We start from the raw sequence: 19,206 nt of genomic DNA on the forward strand, positions 1-19,206 counted from the left end.
GTGTACTGGGGGAAGGCGAGGAGCTGTCAATCAAAAGTAGGGAGGTGGGGTAAACTCTGAAAGACTTGAAGAATGAAGATATGACTTTTCAACCGAAGATTTGACTCTTATGCTCATTAGCATACGGTGTGGGAACACTAAAAAACTAAATAGTAAAGCTACAGAGCCGACTAAGAAGACAATTATAGGTTATATAGAAATTATATTTCACCCACTTACACCAGGTATTGCTGGTTTAATAGCTGAAATGCTGGTGACAGGTTCCCTTTAAGCTGTGAAAATGAAAAATGTGTTTATTTTTATTTTATTAAAAATAAGATTGTAGTTTTAGTTCCACATTATTCATTTTCACAAGGAATAAAGAAGAAAAAGCCCCCCCTCCCAACATTTGTAAAACAATGTGTCCCGAGTATTGTAATACCCCATATGTGGTTATAAACAGATATTTACATATATAGGAGGGTTCAGAAGAACAGGATTGGTATTTGACTTTTGGAGCGCAGATTTTGCTGGAATTGTTTGTGGACACCATGTCGCATTCGCAAAACCCCTGATGTACCCAAGAAATATGTACCATTTTAGAAACTACAACCTAAAGGCATTTAGTGAGGTGTAGTGAGCATTTAGACCCCACAGGTGTTTTTCAGAAATTAATATGCAATGGGTGTTGCAAAGGGAAAATTTGCAATTTTTCCACTGATATGCCTATTCACCGCACAATATGGTGTGCCCAGCTTGTGCCACTGGAGAATCTTACCCCATATAAATTAAGCGGGTTCTCCAGGGTATGGTAATGCCTTACTTGTGAACGTAAACTGCTGTTTGGGCACACTGTAGGTCTAAGAAGGGTAGGAGCGCCATTTGGAGCGTGGATTTTGCTTGGTAGTAGTTTTGTTTGGAGTTTTACTGGTATTCAGTTTATAATGTGGGGGTATATGTAATCTGTGCGGAGTGCATCAGGGCATAAGAGGGTATAATAATGGGGTAAATAATACAATTATCCATAGATATGTGGTGTGCTGTGGAATAGTCAGTTATGCACAGGCCAGTGTTGCACTGATAAACCGTATTCTTTCTTATCCTCCTCTTGTAACGCTCTGCACCTTTTGGGGACTTTTTTTCCATTGCAGTTTGGGAAATTTTGCTGGGAAAGTTTTGTGCTGGTATAATACGGGCGCCTTTGCTTCCAGCAGATGTGCTATTTCCCTTCCTAGTTCCTAAATACTAGGGCCCTGAAACTGAAGGAATGTTCCCCTCCGGCCTGCACGTCGGGATGTTTTTTCATCACCGCATTGCTAATGCCATAAGTTTTTTTTATTTTTTGGTCGATGGAGCTGTGTGTGAGCTTTTTTCTTTTTTTTGCAAGACAAGCTGTAGATTTTATTGATATCATTTTGGGACACTTACGACTTTTTGATCACTTTTTTTATTTCATTTTTTGGAAATGGAAATTGCCAAAAACACACTTCTGGAATAGGTTTTTATTGGGCTTTTTTTTCGGCATTCACCATGCACCATAAATTACATCAATATAAAGTCCAGGCCAGACAGAAAACCTGTTTCATCAATAACATCCATATACGTCAATACTGGATATAGAATACCTATGAAGACCTATATAGACAACATTACTAGAAGTGTAGATAACCATAGTACAAGTAAAGCACTAACCAATATCCCAAAAATATCTTTATTTGGAAAATTATTTAAAAACATACATAGACTATCACATACAATATAAAACAACACATAATAAAAATGTGGTAGTGGTATCTAGGAGCAACAAATGTATCATATTATACATCCATGAAATCAAACCGTGTATTGTCAAGGTATTGACAATACTGTACAAGAATACCTCAACAGTTAACGGTATGCAAAATATGTACCCACTGGTTGGTATTTGACATGGATCTGATCCTGATTTTATATATATTTTTTTATATCTTGGATCAGTCTCTCGGACACGGTCATTTGTATTTTTTGTCCAGTGGGTACATATTTAGTATACCGTTAACTGTTGAGGTATTCTTGTACCTTGACAATACACAGTTTGATTCCATGGATATATAATATGATACATTTGTTGCTCCTAGATACCACTACCACATTTTTATTATGTTTTATATTGTATGTGATGGTCTATGTATGTTTTTAAATATGTACCATAAATTACATGTTAACATTATTCTGCGGGTTGATACGATTACGCCCATACCAAATATTTATATATATATATATATATATATATATATATATAATTTTATTTTTTATGTTTTTTGTAGGTTTTGCAAAATAAAATCATTTAAAAAAAAAAAATTATTACTTGTTTACTGTCGGCATATTCGAAGACCCATAACTTTTTTTTTTTATTATTATTTTTGTGTGGACTAAGCGGTGTCAGGGATTTTTTATTTTTTTTTGCAGGATGGGTTGTTGTTTTTATCGGTACTGCTTTGGAGTAAATGTGACTAATTTTTATCATTTTTTTTTTGGGAGGAAGATGTGACCTAAAAACAGGGATTCTGGCATTCAACATTTTTTTATGGCGTTCACCGTGCGTTTATAAATTACATAACCGTTTTATAGTTTGGGTCGTTACGGATGTGGCAATACCAATTATGTATAGTTTTTTTTTTTGTTTTTTTTACGGTTTCCCCAATAATAAAAGCCTTGTTATCGGGGGAAAAAAGGAGTTTGGGCTTTTTTTTTTGTTTTTTTTTTTATTAACTTATTTGTAACTTTTTTTGTCCCACTTGTGGACTTGGCCTGATGCCCCGATCGCCTCTCTAATCCAATGTACTACATATGTAGTATAGTGTATTAGAGCTGTCCGCTATTCACTGGCAGCAAACCTACGAGGACCCGCCGGAGGCTTCCGTACAAGGCAGACACTGAGGCCATTATTTGGCCTCCGGTTGCCATAGCAGCCCAGCAATTGTCGCTGGGTTGCCGGTCGGGTAAAAACCCCTCAGATTCTGCGCGCTCTATTGAGCGCAGCATCTGAGGGGTTAATCAGCCGAATCGGAGAATAGCTCTGGTCCTGGCAGTTACAGGAGGGTGCCAACTGTATAATACAGCTGTCACCCCGCGGTGATGGTGGGGGCTCCACTTCTGAGCCCACATTATCACCTCAATGTAACTGTACTGCGGTTTGTGGGAAAATAGGGTTAAAATAGTGATGTGATTTTCAGGGGGGCACATTCTTACTGCTGTCAAGAACATGCTCTGTTGGCTTGTTTTAGTCAGAGGAGGATTGTTGTTACATCAGTGTATCCTTGCATGTTGCTTCAATGAAACCACTTACAAGTAATACACTTTACATTCATAGTTATTTTTCATGTTCTAGGTATATACATAATATACCAGATTACTTAGCAATTCCTTTTAGCAAAAAGAATTCAACCAATTGGAGAAAATATTGTGCCTGATGCCTCTTTCTATTCCAGGATATGCCCTAGATCCATCACTAAATGTTCAGGAAACCTCCACAAAATATATTGGCTCCGTTGATGATGCTGAAAAGAATCAAGGTAAACACGGACGTCAGGCACATGACAGTAGTTTTGCGGCCGTATACTATCTGCAATGGAGGATAGTATAAAACACATTCTAACCTTATGGGTCAATGCACACCACCGTGGTTTCCACAGTCTTTGCATTGCCCAGAGCCTGGACTTTAAAAAAAAAAAAAAAATAGGACTCTACATTATACGGTCCGCACTTGAAGTTCGGGCTAATTAAAATGAATGCACATCTTGTGTGTGCACGGTCGTGATTGCGGACGACGCTCCGCTGCCCGTCCATGCCATAATCGTGGTCTGTGCACCCAAAAACCTTATATTGACATTATTATTTCTAAAATAGTCTACTCATTTGTTCTCTATTACTGTCGTTTGTCACAAATCATGCTTCGGTATTACATTGATCTCCAACAGTGTTGGTTACGAGCCCGTTTCATCTTCCCTTGTTCTAAACATAAATTATTGCTGCTCCTTTAGGTTTAACAGTATTTGAAACTGGTCAGAAAAAAACTGAAAAGCGGAGAAAGGTGAAAGGGAGTGACGCATCGGACATAGACGGTTTCCTGGGTCCTTGGGCAAAATATATTGATGAGAAAGATGTTGCCAAGCCATCTGAGGTGAATATGAAGCCTTGTATACACAGAGGGGTTGGAGTTAGATTTCACAACTGAAAGGGATTCCATACATATACTGCTTTATTGATTTCAGGAAGAACAGAAGGAGCTTGATGAGATCACCGCAAAAAGGCAGAAGAGAGGCAAACAGGAGGATGATAAGCCTGCAGATGAGAAGACCATTTTGCATGGTATCCCGTTTCTAAATACTCTCCGCATGTTTTTTGTCTGAAACATATTTAAACATAGGATATGAGAAAATATTATTTTTTGAACGACACAATTGTTTACACACCACTGTAAGGGCCTGATCACATCTGCGTTGGAGGCTCTGTTAGGGGCTTCCATCGCAGATCCGCCCAAAAATACCAGAAACTATGACGGAAACTTAGTAAAGTCAATGGATTCCGTCGGGCGCTGATGGTGTCCGTCACACAACAGAACCAGCGCTTCCGGAATTTTCGTTGTTCTGCTTCTCTGAAGGAGCAGAGCAACGAAACACAGACACAGGTTTGTACAGGCCCTAAATGATCGTCCAGATATTATATATGATTATATCCATTCTTTGCGCCTACTGTCATATGTCAATTGTTTTTCTTTCTTTGTAGTTAAGGAAATGTATGACTACCAAGGCAGATCATATTTACACATTCCTCAAGATGTCGATGTGAATCTGCGTTCAACCGAACTGCCTGAGAAATGTTATCTTCCCAAGAAACAAATTCACGTTTGGTCCGGACATACAAAGGTAATGTTAGTTAATAATAAAGTCAATATTAAAAAGCATTCTGTAGCCTTTTAACAGTCGAGGTCTCTGTAAAGGAGGAGAGAAATCATGAATATGATCATGGAAATGATAATCCCTATATCAAACTGACATGAATTCTTGTGGCCACAGAAATAGTGCGTTACACATAGTAAATAAAGCGTAAGGCCTTGTTCACACAGTGCTGGTTTGATGCAGATTTTGCATGTATTTTTAAGCCAAAACCAGGAACGAATCCTAAATAGAAGAAATATATAAAGAAAGGCCTTCTAGGTCTGCTGGATCCAATTCTGGTTTTGGCTTAAAAATTGAATGCAAGATTCTGCAGCAAATCTGCACTGTGTGAATAGTATCTAAATGAGTTGTGAGAAGGCATCATCTCACCAGGCCTAGTGTATATTCCCCTCCTCAAACATTTATTTACCTGTATTAAATGCTAAGTAGTATCTGGTTAATCGACTGTGCTTATTATATTTGTGAAGCAAAATGTTTTATCCCAGACTTATGATGTGAATAATGACGTATACCAAAACTTTATATACAAATGTATTTATATTTTAACTTTTTTTTCTGCTCGTTTTAATCTTTCCTGCAGAAAAATATATGACATTATCTGAGTCTCTTCCCTGTTCACAGCCAGGGCAATAAAGCGGACCCTCAAAATGTATTTTCCTTTTACCCATTCTCTAGGACTTCTCTTTCAATGTCTGAAAGGTTTGCTATCTGGCTAACCAGTAGGGAGTCGCTGCTCTAAAATAGAATAAATCCTGTTGAATAGATTAGCTATCGCAATTATCGCAGCAATCCCCCGAGACCTTGATGTGTTCCATTAAAAATCGCAGCCAGTAAAGTCTTAAATTCGTGCGTGCCCCTGTGCTGTGCACTTTTTATGACAACCGATGAACATAAACAGCCCTAGTAACAAAGAACAAAATGTGTATAAAAGATAAAGGAAAAATAGTAAACTGACTTAAAAGAAAATAACGTCTCACTTCTCTATCCAATCCCTGCTGTTTTTAAATTCCCTGCATTAAACCTCTTATGGGGCTCTCCCTATAAGGGGCAATGTGAATACAAAAACCGGATTTTCAAATATTATGTTGTGTTTTTGCCTTGGATTTTCAACTTTGAATGCTTAGGCTATGTTCACACGGAGTATTTTGGGGGAGGAATATCTGCCTCAAAATTCCGTTTGGAACTTTGAGGCAGATATTCCTCTCCCTGCACGCCGATTTTCGCGACAATTATCGCGCCGTTTTTCGCCCGCGGCCATTGAGCGCCGCGGGCATAAAACAGCGAGATATACGCTTTCTCCTGCCTCCCATTGAAGTCAATGGGAGGTTGGAGGCGGAAGCGCCCGAAGATAGGGCATGTCACTTCTTTTTCCCGCGAGGCAGTTTTACTGCTCGCGGGAAAAAGACGCCGACACCTCCCATTGAAATCAATGGGAGGCGTTCTCGGGCCGTTTCTGCCGAGTTTTGCGACGCGGTTTCCGCGTCCAAAAACTCGGCAAAATACCCCGTGTGAACATAGCCTTAAAAGGTATAATCTGCTGCGAAATCCACATGTAACACATTCAGATTTTGCTGTGGATATACAGCGAAAATTGCAACCTATGTCTATAAATCATGCGGCGCCACATGGAGGAAGCCAAATGTTTTAAGATGATTCATTACTTTCGTTCACAATTTAAAAAGTATCTTTTAGCCTATAATGCAACGAATCTGGAAAAATATAATCTTATTCCAGAGAAATACAATATCCCTGAACATGAAACCAATCAGTTTATACCTATATAAGTATCCCACTTATATCTTAAAAAAATAATTATATATAGATAAATAATAAATACATATTAGTCATATAGACAGAGAAGAATAAATAGCAGTAAAGTGCATCACCGTCTCCTCCACTGTAGGTTATATTCTCTCCCTTCTTTGGTGTTATTTCTGTGTAATGCATACGCATTGGTTGACTTATAACAGCTAACTGTGTTTTGTCCATTTTTCAGCGCATGTCCCACCCCATATCTTCTAGCCTTAAAGACATTCTCTGGTCCCAGTCTGAATTCCCAGCACTCGCAAAGCAAAGGACATCTCTGAATTGTTTAATCTTGCAGCTATTCCCCAGTCTTGTGCACATGAAGAACTGTCTAGACCATACATTCGTGCCAGCACAGTAATAACATGAACAACCCAAAACAGCCCATGGTATTGTGCCCACCTCACGGAATTGCCTAGATTATTTTGCCATATCCCCCAAAAAATACTTAGTCACATGGTGGTTCAGGATATTTATTGCTATTACCATGCCGATACAAATGTGGTAGCTGGAGCAGTGCCCACAAAAAAGCCATGCCTTATATGGTCCTGTTCTGTTCTCTACTCCCCTAAAAGAAATTTGTATGTGAGCTGCAAGTGAACAGCCACTCGAGGGTAAATTTTTGGGCGTATATGTGTGTATGTGTGTGTGTATATATATATATATATATATATATATATATATATATATATATATATATATATATATATATATAAATAAAATTTAGGCCTTCTCTTGGAATTTGAAATAAATTAACTTTTTGATGATATTCTGTCATTCAATTCAAAAAGTGAAACTCTTATATTATACACAGAGTGATCTCTTTCCAGCATTTTTTTCTTTTTAATGTTGATGATTGTGGTAACCGTTAATGAAAACCCAAAATTTAGTGTCTCAGAAAATGTGAACATTATATAAGCCCAATTTAAAAAATTATTTTTAATACCGAAATGTTGTCCTACTGAAAAGTATGTACAGTATATGTACTCAATACTGTACAGTCCTAGTATATTAATATCTAGTAACACAATATAAATAGAAGACATGCAATAGATCACGATTACATTGCTCAGATCCATATGATATTTTATTAACAAGAGTCTAACTTTTTATTGCTCCATGCGTGGGCTCAGAAGATGAAGACTGGGGGGCACATGAACCTTGACTTGGGATACCAGTGTTCACGTAAGTGTGCATCTGGGTCCCTGAGCCCACGTGTGGAGCAATAAAAGTTATATATACTTTTATATGCTTTATATACAATGCAACGTTTCCGTCCCACCTTGGGACCTTTTTCAAGCAAGGTGGGACGGAAACGTTGCATTGTACCTGCCATGCTGGCACAATAAACCACTTTTTTCACTTTTGAACATCGGAGTGCTGCTGGATTTACTTTTGGAATATCTATACGGTCTTTTGATCAGGACTATCAGCTGGCACCCGTCTATTACTGGATTACTTCTGTTTGGAACCAGAGTGCTGCTGCTTCTTTTTGCTGGTGTGTGTGTATGTGTATATGTATATATATATATGTGTGTGTGTATATATTAGTTTATTTTATATATTTATTTTTTTATTGCATCTGTCTTAACGTGCTAAAAAAACAACACACTTTTACAATTGGCTGTTATTAAAGATGATGCTCTGTTTGGTTTCATCCGCCTGCGTGTATTTTATTACATAGCAGCCTGCAGAATTCTGTTCATAGTGAAATCTCGTTTTCTCGCCACTTTTTTTTCTTCTCTCCTGAATTATTTTCTGAGCTGATTTATGACGAGATCAAAGTTCAACTTTAATTGTGTCATTAACATAAAACAGCCAATGCAGTAAAATTAAATACATAAAAAAAAAAAAAATGTCCCCGAAGGTGTTCATAGCCTTTAAATGTAATTCTCTCTTCCAGTGCCAGTCTGTGCACTGTGGAAAGTGTGAGGAAGGAGGAGTAGATACGTCAGGGGGATGTTAGACCCCTGTCGGTGGGCAGTGGTGAAATAACTATTTAATTGTGTGACACCTGTGAAGACTGGGGATGCCACTCCTAAACTTCCGGTGTGGCAGGAATTAATCCGCAGTCCCAGATTTTATTCTGGTATAAAAACTCCGCATTTCTGTACTTGTACTCCACTTTGTAAGTGGTAGAAACAAATTGACTGAACGTATCCAGTCATGCAAATGTGGTGCCCTCGCTTCTAACCAAGATTTGGCAATAGTTTTTTGTGCCTGTCTGCTCTTCTTGAAAAAAAACATTCGGATCAGTGCACATTAGGCATACGGTCCTTACGTGTTTAATTTTTTCATGTGTATGCAAACTAGGATATTCAACTAGGATTAAAAGTAAACCAAATATTACAGATAATGATAAAGTTTCATGTTTGATTTAATAAATCTTTTTCTTTCAGGGTGTCAGTGCCGTAAGATTATTCCCACTCTCTGGCCATTTGCTACTGTCTTGTTCCATGGATTGCAAGATTAAGGTAAGTAATAATTCTTAGTTTCAAGGCCTTGAAGTATGGTCATTAAATTAAAGTGCCCCCCCCCCCCCCCCAAGCCTGATCTTCTGCCCGATCTTAAACTGGCATGATGATACGCTAGTGCATACTGGATGGTACAGTTGCCGAGGCAACCAAACGATGCTCAGATTATAGTACACGAGTCCTATTAATTAAATTAGGACCAGTACGCAGCATGAACTAGCGTATCTCCATGCCTGATCTCACATTGGACAGAGATCAGACTTGAAGGAACACTTTTAAAGTCTGTAACAACAGTGCCTTGCGAAAGTTGTCACCCCGCAAATAAAATGGAATTTAAATTTCATTTTATGTAATGGACCTGACAAAATAGTCCAAGTTGTTACAGTGGAATGAAAAACATGCCTAAAAACTGAAAAGTTGTTAGTACATATGTATTCACCCCATTTGTTTTGAAACCCTAAATAAGATCTGGTCAAACCAATAAACATCAGAAGTCACATAATTAGTTGAAGGTCCACCTGTGTCACATGATCGGTCACTTGTCTGTATAAATGCACCTGTTCTGACCGCCCCCTCCAGTCTGTAACCACTAAGCAAACCACATGAAGACCACGTGGCTCTCCAAACAGGTCAGAGACAAAGTTGTGGAGAAGTATATATCATGGTTGGGTTATAAAAAAAAAAAATGATCTTAAACTTTGAACGTCCCACGGAGCAGCATTAAATTCTAGGGATGCACAATGCATGGAAACTTCGATACGGTTTCGATACCGTGCACCCTCAAACAGTTCGATACTGTTACTTCATGTATTTCGATACTAAGCTGTGCGGTTGCACAGCTTGGCATTGTAACACATGAATGTTGTTAAAGCAGGGCTGCTGCTGTGTAACACAGCCATTGCCCCGCTCCTGAGTCCTGACAAGTGCGTGCTGTCAGCGTGATGTGATGTGATGCGGCCGGCGCTGCAATAATGATTGCCGGCAATGAAGACCGAACATGGCGGACGCACTTCAAAACACCCCATGTTCTGTCTTCAGTGCCTGAACCGCCGCTCATTAGTGCTTCAACGGCTGCGTCCCCTCATGCTGACCGCGTGCACACTTATGTGAGGAGCGGGGCAATGGCTGTATTACACAGCCGCGCTCTAACGGCGGAGATGAGAGAAACCTGTTCTCCGTCGTTATTCCTCTTAATGCAGCGATCAAAGCTGATCGCAGCATTCAAGGGGAAAATGAGAAGGGGGGATGCCCCGTGGATCGCGTCACAGGAAATTCCTGTGACGCGATTGGGGGACATACCATATATGGGCAGACAGCCCAGGGTCCATTGAAGGACCCCAGGGCTGTCTTACCATATTTCCTGTTAGGGCATACTTAGGTATGTCCTAACAACTGCCTGTGTACTATCAGCACACAGGCTAATGTACTGGCATATAGATATATGCCTGTGTACTATCAGTATATAGATATATGCCAGTACATTAAAGTAAAAACCTAAAGCGTTGTCAAATAAAAAAATAAATACACATACACTTTTGTTTTTTTTTACAATAAACAATAAAATAAGTCTCAATACATAAAATATACACATTCGGTATTGGCGCGGCCGTAATAACCTGCACAAATGTTTTTTATGTCATTTATGATGTGTACGCTGTAAAACAATCTGCTTTCACTTATTGTGGGGCACGAGGTGTGATGAATTTAACCTCCATGTGCCTCACATTAATAGTAATTAACCACATCATGTACCTCACAGATTAACCCATTATGACTGAGAAACATGATGGGGTTAATTACTGTCAATGTGAGCCACATTCAAAATTCATCATCACACCTCACACCTCACATCAGAAAATGGAAGAACTTATTTTTTTTTATTACTGTTGACGGTATCGTTTTGGTATCGAAATCGCAATACTACACGAAGTATCGGTATCTAAGTCCAAATTCTGGTATCGTGACAATCCTATTAAATCCATTATAACAAAATAGAAAGAATATGACGCATCTACAATTCTGAAAAGAGAAGGCTGCCCAACAATACTCAGACTGGGCAAGGAGGGAAATAATCAGATTTAACAAAGACCCCAACAATAACACTGAAGGAGCTCCAATGATCCACGGGAGATGGAAGTATCTGTCCATAGTACCCCTATAAGCCATATACTACACAGAGCAGGATGTTATGGTAGTGTTGCCAGAAAAATGTTTTGAGTTCCCCAAACAGAATGTGGCAGACTCTCCAAACACATGGAAGAAGGTTCTCTGGTCAGATGAGACTAAAATTGTAACTTTTTTTGCGATCATGGGAAATGCTATGTGTGGCGCAAACCCAACAATTCCCATCAACCCAAAAACACCATTTCCACAGCGAAGCATTGTGGTGGCAGCATCATGCTGTGCGGATGCTTCATTAGTCTGGACTGGAAAACTGGTCAGGAATAAAGGAAAGATGGGTGGCAGTACATGCAGGGCAATTGTTGAGGAAAACCTGTTTGTCTGCCAGAGATTTGAGACTGGGATGGAGGTTCACCTTCCAGCAGGACAATGGCCCTAAATATACTGCTAAAGCTACACTGGAGTGTAAGGGGAAACCTTTAAATGTCTTGGAATGGCCTAGTCAACACCCAGACTTTATGACTTGAAGACTGCTGTACACCAATGCAACCCAACTAACTTAAAAACGTTGGAGCAGCCTGGAGGAATAGGCAATAATCCCAGTGTCTAGATGTGATAAGCTAATAGAGACATACACCAAGAGAGTTGCATCTGTAATTGCAGCAAAAGTCGCTCCACAAAGTAATGACTTTCATGCACATTAAAGTTTTTCTGTCTTCATTATTGTGTGTGTCACATTCAAAGTGGTAGGTATGTTGTGTAAGTCAAATAGTACAAACCCCCAAAAAATCTATTTTGATTAAATGTTTTAACGCAACAAAGCAGGAAAAACACCAAAGGGCTGAATAATTTCGCAAGGCACTGTAAGGTGTGAACACTTCACCAGTTTACTGCCAGTGCAGATATATCAACCTGTAGCCTGAGCCTATATGTTCCCCAATGCATTAAAGAGTTATACCGATCCCAAACATTTATGGCATATGGCCTGTAAACTCGCTGTGCTACGCTGTTTCCGTAACTCTCATTCACTTATAAAGGTGTTTTTACGCAAACTGCATAGCTCTGCTGTTTCCAGAACCCCAACCACCTCTGCATAGATTCCCCCGTCTAGAAGCTGCGGGCAACGGCCATCTCACCAGGTGGGTTTGGGGAGGGGGACACCTGATGTCAATATAGCTGCAGGTTCCAGAGCTTTCACCTGCATCTATCAGACATTTAGGGCATATCCTATGCCCTAAATGTCTGAGATGGGAATACTCTTTTAATAAGCCTGGCAATTGCATTAGGTGAGCATTACGTTTTTTGAGCGGCTGTATTGATGGACGGTACCAGTTTGAGGCACTACTGTCACTATATGAAGCTAAACTTATTTTGTGAAATCTGTTCTTGTTACAGCTTTGGGAAGTGTACAATGAGCGAAGATGTTTACGAACATTTATAGGTACTGTAACATCTAAACTTTCATAAGATCTGCTCTGTAAACACCAGTATGTTCAACTCAAAATAAGGATGCTTATACAAGGCCATCCGGTAACGAGCACAGATCGACAATATAGCATGCTGATCGGCGCTCGTTTAGCTCCATTTACATAGAGCAATGGTCGGAATGAATGAAGACATATCTACAATCGTTTGTCCCCATACATTTGCATCTTGCATCGTTGGCTGATTGCTACCCTGCGTAAATAGGACAGCAATACGCCAAGGAAAGAGCAAATGCTCGTTCATCGGATGTTCCAATCCGGAACAAGCTTTCGTATGAACGCTCATTCGCCCAATCATTTGCCCATATAAAAGGGACTTAAGTTTCTACTCTTCTAGATAGCAACCAGTCTTCATTGGGACTTCTTATGTATAGCCAATAATAAAGTACCTATGGTTTCTTATGGAGACCATATTTTCTTTTATAGTAAGAGTACCATATTGAGTGAATGGAACTGGTGGTTGCCATTTAGTTATTGCCTTGTTTCCTAACTTTAATACCATGGAGGAACCCACACACCCACACTTACTCAAAGTAGCTTGTTGTAGGGGTGGGTAAAGCATTTTAGAATTTTAGATTCTGATTTGTTGACCTGCACCCATCAATTGATTCTCAACTCTTCTTTTATATCATATGTTTTCACTGTAAAGATTTTCTGGAGCGATCAGAAGCGGATGGCTCTGTAATGCCCCATGCACACGACCATAGTTACAGACCCGTTCATTTCTATTGGCCACGGACATCTTTCAGTATTTTATGGGTATCCGTGCTGAAAAAAATAATAGAACCTGTCCGTAATTATGGCACGAACTCTCCCTTAGAAGCCTATGGGTGCTTCCATAAGTACGGACGGCTATGGATGTGCATCCGTAAACTGTCCTGTATTTACGGAAGCATTGCTATGCAACGTATTAATGACATCATTTGCAGCCTGCCTCTTTTTTTTTTTTTTCTTCGTGGATCCTTATTTACGTATCAAATATGGATGCAATACGGACCGTATTTACGGAAGCACTTCCATATATACAGATGACTACAGATCCGTATTTACAAACCGTATTTAGGGATAGATGAAATTACGGTCGGGTGCATGGGGCCTCAGTCCATGGCGGGAATAGAACAGTGTATCCCCATTTATTGTAATTTTTGAAAGTTGTTAATAATAATCAACAATAGATCATAATCCACAAATCACTGGATTGTTTATTTACTACTTTGGAACTATATCCATTTTTTTTTTATTGCTGTTTAGGCCACAGTAAAGCTGTTCGGGACATCTGTTTCAACAACGCTGGAACACAGTTTCTAAGTGCAGCATATGACCGCTATCTCAAGCTATGGGACACAGAAACAGGTAATGGGCAATGCTTTAAGGCTCCCTTTTTAATAGATTTAAATTCTCTATGTAACCTAAGGTTTAATATTGCATTTTAAGATTGTTTCCGGTAATCTCAACCGAATCTGCAATGGGGGCCCCTCACCGAACCGCCAGCGCAGATGTGAACAGAGCCTTACCCCTTAGATGCCGTGGTCAATGCTGTCAAGTGACTTTACTAAAACTCTAAAAAAAAAAATGTTTTAATAAATTCATGTTATTTATCCTGCACGGTAAATGCCACAAATGAAAAAAATAAGACGAATAGCTGATAACTGTTAAATCTCGCCACTCAAAAACAGGAATTAAAAAGTAATCAAGTCAGATGTACCCAAAAATGGTACTAATGAAAACTACAAGTCATCCTGCAAAAAAACAAGCCCTCATATAGCTCGGTAAATGAAAAACTAAAAATGCTGTATCATGGAATGCGGACGCACAAAATAAAATCTTTTTGTAAAAAAAAAAAAAAAAAAAGTTTTGTGCAAAAGTAGTAAAACAACAAACGATATCAATTTGTTGTCGCTATAATCGTAACTAGTATAATAAGATTAACATGTTATTTATACAGCACGGTAAACGGCACGAACATAAATACAGAAAAACAATGGAGAAAACAAATCTAGAAAAACCACCGCTCTGGTTACGGCAGCGGTAACGTGCTGTTCTGCGGTCAAGTGCAGCTACAACTAATCGCTGGCCTCAGCGGAGATGCTGCCATAAACGGCATGTGACAGTTGAGGCAAGTGATTGGCTGCAGCAGCACGTGACCCATAAATCGCACCTGACCGCTGCCGGAGCTTCGTTTTTTTCATCGCCACATTCCTAGAGCCATGTCGGGTTTTTTTGGGGGGTTTTTTTTTTCATTTTGCCTTCGACACAGTCGAACGAGGGCTTGTTTTTTGCAGGATGACTTGTATTTTTCAATGGTATATTATTTATTGATGGACGTTTTAGCTTTTTGGGGGAGGGGAGTGGAAAAAAGACTGAAATTCCGCCATTGGTTTTACGTTTTCAATGCATGTGGTCCACTAGGCAGGATAAGTAATGTTCTAACTTTATTCTATGGGTCGGTACTTTATATGCCGATACCAAATATGTATATTTTTATTTATTTTTTTAGGTTTTATTACTATTTTTTGTCGCCGCATTCCAAGATTCAGAACTTTTTTTTTATTCTTTCGTTTATGTAGCCAAAACGTGGGCTTGTTTTTTGTGGGACGAGATATCGTTTTTAATACTACCATTTTGGGGCACGTGGGACTTCTTGATTAACGTGGATTATTTTTTTGGGGGAGGGTGTTGAAAAAAAAACCAAAAAACAACCATCAGTGTGAAACTCACAGGCAACCTATTAGGCCTCTGCCTTTTTTTTCTTCAAGCGCTGGTTTCCGCAGTGGAGATTCCACTAGAAAAACTGCACCACAATTTGGTGCTTTTACGCAGCGAATTCGATGCATGGTAGGTGGATCCTGTGAGACCCACAGGGCCCGCTCTCCGCTTAGCCGACAGTTCAGCTGAACTGACGGCTAATTCTGCTGAGAGAGAATTATACAGCTACTATGTATACAGGATAAGTTGTATAAAAAAAACAACAATTTTTTTTAATAAGTGATTTTCAAAGTTGCTTAAAAATACATAAGACCTTGATTTAATGTAATAAAAAAAAAATATATGCTTCCAAAGGTCTAAATAGCCTTTTACTTACTGTTGTAGGAAAAGTGTAGTTTATACTTTTGTAAAAGAATGTGATAGTTGCTGGAAAAAAAATAATTTAATGCAATCTGTGCGCAAAATCGTCGGTCATGAAGTATATATTTACCTCTGACCTGTGGTCCTAAATGTTCCATGTTAATTCAGGAGTCTCTTTTCTTAGGTCAATGCATATCCAGGTTTACAAACAGAAAGGTGCCATATTGTGTTAAGTTCAATCCTGATGAAGATAAGCAAAATCTATTTGTAGCGGGGATGTCGGATAAAAAAATTGTACAGGTGAGTTGGAATGTAATTCCCATAGTTGGGCTCCGTTTACATCTGCGTCAGGGCTCCGTTCCGACGTTCCAGCCCTGACTGACACAAGCCGAAACCATTTATTTCTGTTTCTATCACCATTAATTTCAGTGGTGATGGATCCGGTGCCAATGGTTTCCTGTGTCTCTGTTGTGTAAGGGTTCCGTCATTTTGACGGAATCAATACCGTAGTCGACTACGCTATGGATTCCGGCAAAACGATGGAAATCTTGCACAACGGAGACAAATAGAAACAATTGGCATCGGATCTGTCACCATTGAAATCAATGGTGATGGAAACAGAAACCTGTGGTTTCCGTTTTTCAGACAGGGCTCCATTCTGACGGAAAGCTCAGGCGGAACATCAGAATAGAGCCCTGACGGATATGTGAAAGAAGCCTTAACGGTTGTAAATAGGTTGGGCTGTCTCCGTTCAGATGTTTCATTGTTTCCTAACTCCCAGTTGCTGCACAATTTTCACATAGATTAGAGCTACAAGATTCTGTATTTGTGGTTTGTGGCTCAATTACCATCTCCCCTTTTTTTTTTTCTCTCCTATTCTTTTCACAAATAAGCTAATCTCCCTTCCAGTAAAAGTTTACACGCTAGTATTGTAGTGGTCATGGTGATCCGAGACCTTCATAACAAATTTAATACTAAAATCTGTATTTCTTGGAAATAACCCTTTACACTTAATAAATGGTGGATATTAAAGGCGCATGACTTAAAATGTTTTGCACCTGCAGTCCATCCTTTTAAGCTTTTAGGTGGCCTCTCAAATCCATTATTCATGCAATGCATTACAGATTATCACTGAGCTTTCAAACACGGTTTACACGCTCATTTGTACCATGTGTGCTCTTTAAAGGGGTTGTCTTGATGACGTTAACATCCCAAAAATCAGCTGCCATGGGTGCTTAAGAATATCCCAGCAAACCGCTTTTGTTGCTGTGGTAAGCTACAGCCAATGCACGGAAATAAATTATTACTTGCTGGCATTCAAAGAAATATCCCAGCCATGTAATACATGGGCAAGGTCTGCCAGAGCCGCTGTTTGTAGCGATTCTCTGCTCTGATTAGTAAAGGTTTCGCAAGCATACCGTATAGGACTCGACTTATGGAAAAGGTTTGTCTTTAAAAAGGGTGACCATTTTCTAGAAATGTAAAGGTTTAAAATGTTTGTCTAGTTAAGACAACTCCTATCTATGTATATCCCTTAAAAGGGTTGTACAGTCCCTAAAAACTGGTGGCCTATCTTCAGGATAGGCCATCAATATCTGATTGGTCGTGGTCCGTCTCATGGTACCCCCACCGATTAGCTGTTTTGAGGGGTCCGCAGCGCTTGTACTGTGAATCGCTGACAGTCTTGCATTGGTGATTCACTGTATTACAGCCTTTTCTATTCACTTCAATGGGAGAAAGCTGTAGTACTGTGAACCGCCACTACAAATGTGTTGACTATTCACAGTACGTGAAGTGATGGGAAGGAAGGTGAACCAGCAATCGGATGAGCGCTGCGGCCCCTTCAAAACAGCTGATCAGCGTGACGTCCCGGGAGTCGGACGCCGACCAATTACATATTGATGGCCTATCCTGTGGATAGGCCATACATTTTTAGGGGCCGGAAAACCCCTTTAATTGTGGGAGAGAGGAGTGTGCCCAATTCAGGATTAAAGCAGCCCAAAGAACTTGCCACTTTTTGTGAAAATGACAAATGATTGAAGGGTGATTCCAGCAGCAGGAAGGAACTAACGTGACCAGCTAGTTGATAATCCTTAACTTGTACATTATGTTCTGTGTTTTTGTTGCCCACATTTGGAACCTAATGTAGTCAAAAGGCTCTAATCACTTTTGCTGTGTTATTTTTTCCGGCAAATATGACGGAATCTGCGACGGTGTCTCCTAACAGAGCGTCCGATGCAGATGTGAAAGCAGCCTAAAATGTCTAAGAAATGTAAACCAATTTAAGCTGACCATAAACATTATATGTATGTTGGCCGAACCCGCCAACCATCTAATGTGTATGGCGGCGTCCTGACTTTCAACTGACAGCAGATATTAGGGGAGAGACTGGTGGGCATGTTGCATTTCGACATGCCCGATCCTTTTGTTCGTTATTAGATAAAGGCTTTCCCCTGAGAACACATGCACGCTCACCGAGCGTGCACGTGTATGTGGAAGACCGGAGGAATAGCTGTCAGCCGAACGAGCGTTTGGCTGACAGCTACCAAAAAAACCAGTGAAAGGGATTTACAGGGAAATAAATATGACCCTTCGAAACTGTTCTGCTTTATCAGATCTGCGTCCTAACTCTCTCGTCTGAGCATTTACTTTTCAGCTTGGGCAGTTCTTTAATTTATTTGATTCGCACTTTCAGTGGGATATTCGGAGTGGGGAGATTGTCCAAGAGTACGACCGGCATCTGGGAGCCGTCAACACAATTACTTTTGTCGATGAGAACAGACGTTTTGTGAGCACCTCTGATGATAAGAGCTTGAGAGTTTGGGAGTGGTAAGTCCCGTGTTTTAATCACTCTTCTGGGAGTGTAAACATATAAACTATATTGGTGCATTAGCAGACATGAAGATTTCTTGAGGACAGGCAAACAATCGACCTCTTTCCCATCTAAACATATCCTTCAGTTTTCCAGATGGTATTGATTCTAAATTTCACAAACTTTTGTTCATGCTGCATATATTTGCATCTGTAAATAATGCCGAACAGCTTGAGCCAGTTTATTTACTACAGAAGTTTAGTTAGAAGTTTGTCTTAGGGCTCAATCAGACGAGCGTGTATCTGCATCCCACACGGGTGCACCTCAGACGCTCACCCTAAGGCTACGTTCCTCTAAATGTAGCCTTAGGGTGAGCTGGTTTACTAGAATGCAGTACACTGGAGCAGCAAATCATTTGTGCACAGTTTGAAGTTTGGAAAGATTAAGGGACTGTTCACATCCGCGATGGCCTTCCGTTGAGGGGTCCTTTAGACGAAAACCTCTGATAGCTTTCCGTTGAGGAA

The 19,206-nt window shown here is 39.8% G+C and overlaps 1 protein-coding gene across 1 annotated transcript in view; it reads left to right on the forward strand.

The window, feature by feature from the left end:
- The window catches only part of CDC40 (cell division cycle 40), a 54,125-nt gene that overhangs the window by 28,378 nt on the left and 6,541 nt on the right, over window positions 1–19,206 (forward strand). Inside the window, exons 5-13 of the mRNA XM_075862273.1 lie at window positions 3,450–3,533; window positions 4,002–4,141; window positions 4,233–4,329; window positions 4,747–4,886; window positions 9,125–9,199; window positions 12,716–12,761; window positions 14,056–14,157; window positions 16,055–16,170; window positions 18,566–18,699. Coding sequence (XP_075718388.1) covers window positions 3,450–3,533; window positions 4,002–4,141; window positions 4,233–4,329; window positions 4,747–4,886; window positions 9,125–9,199; window positions 12,716–12,761; window positions 14,056–14,157; window positions 16,055–16,170; window positions 18,566–18,699 — 934 coding nt within the window. The remainder of the gene's footprint in view (window positions 1–3,449; window positions 3,534–4,001; window positions 4,142–4,232; window positions 4,330–4,746; window positions 4,887–9,124; window positions 9,200–12,715; window positions 12,762–14,055; window positions 14,158–16,054; window positions 16,171–18,565; window positions 18,700–19,206) is intronic.

The sequence above is a fragment of the Rhinoderma darwinii genome, chromosome 4 (assembly GCF_050947455.1).
Source record: "Rhinoderma darwinii isolate aRhiDar2 chromosome 4, aRhiDar2.hap1, whole genome shotgun sequence".
Taxonomy (NCBI): Eukaryota; Metazoa; Chordata; class Amphibia; order Anura; family Rhinodermatidae; genus Rhinoderma; species Rhinoderma darwinii.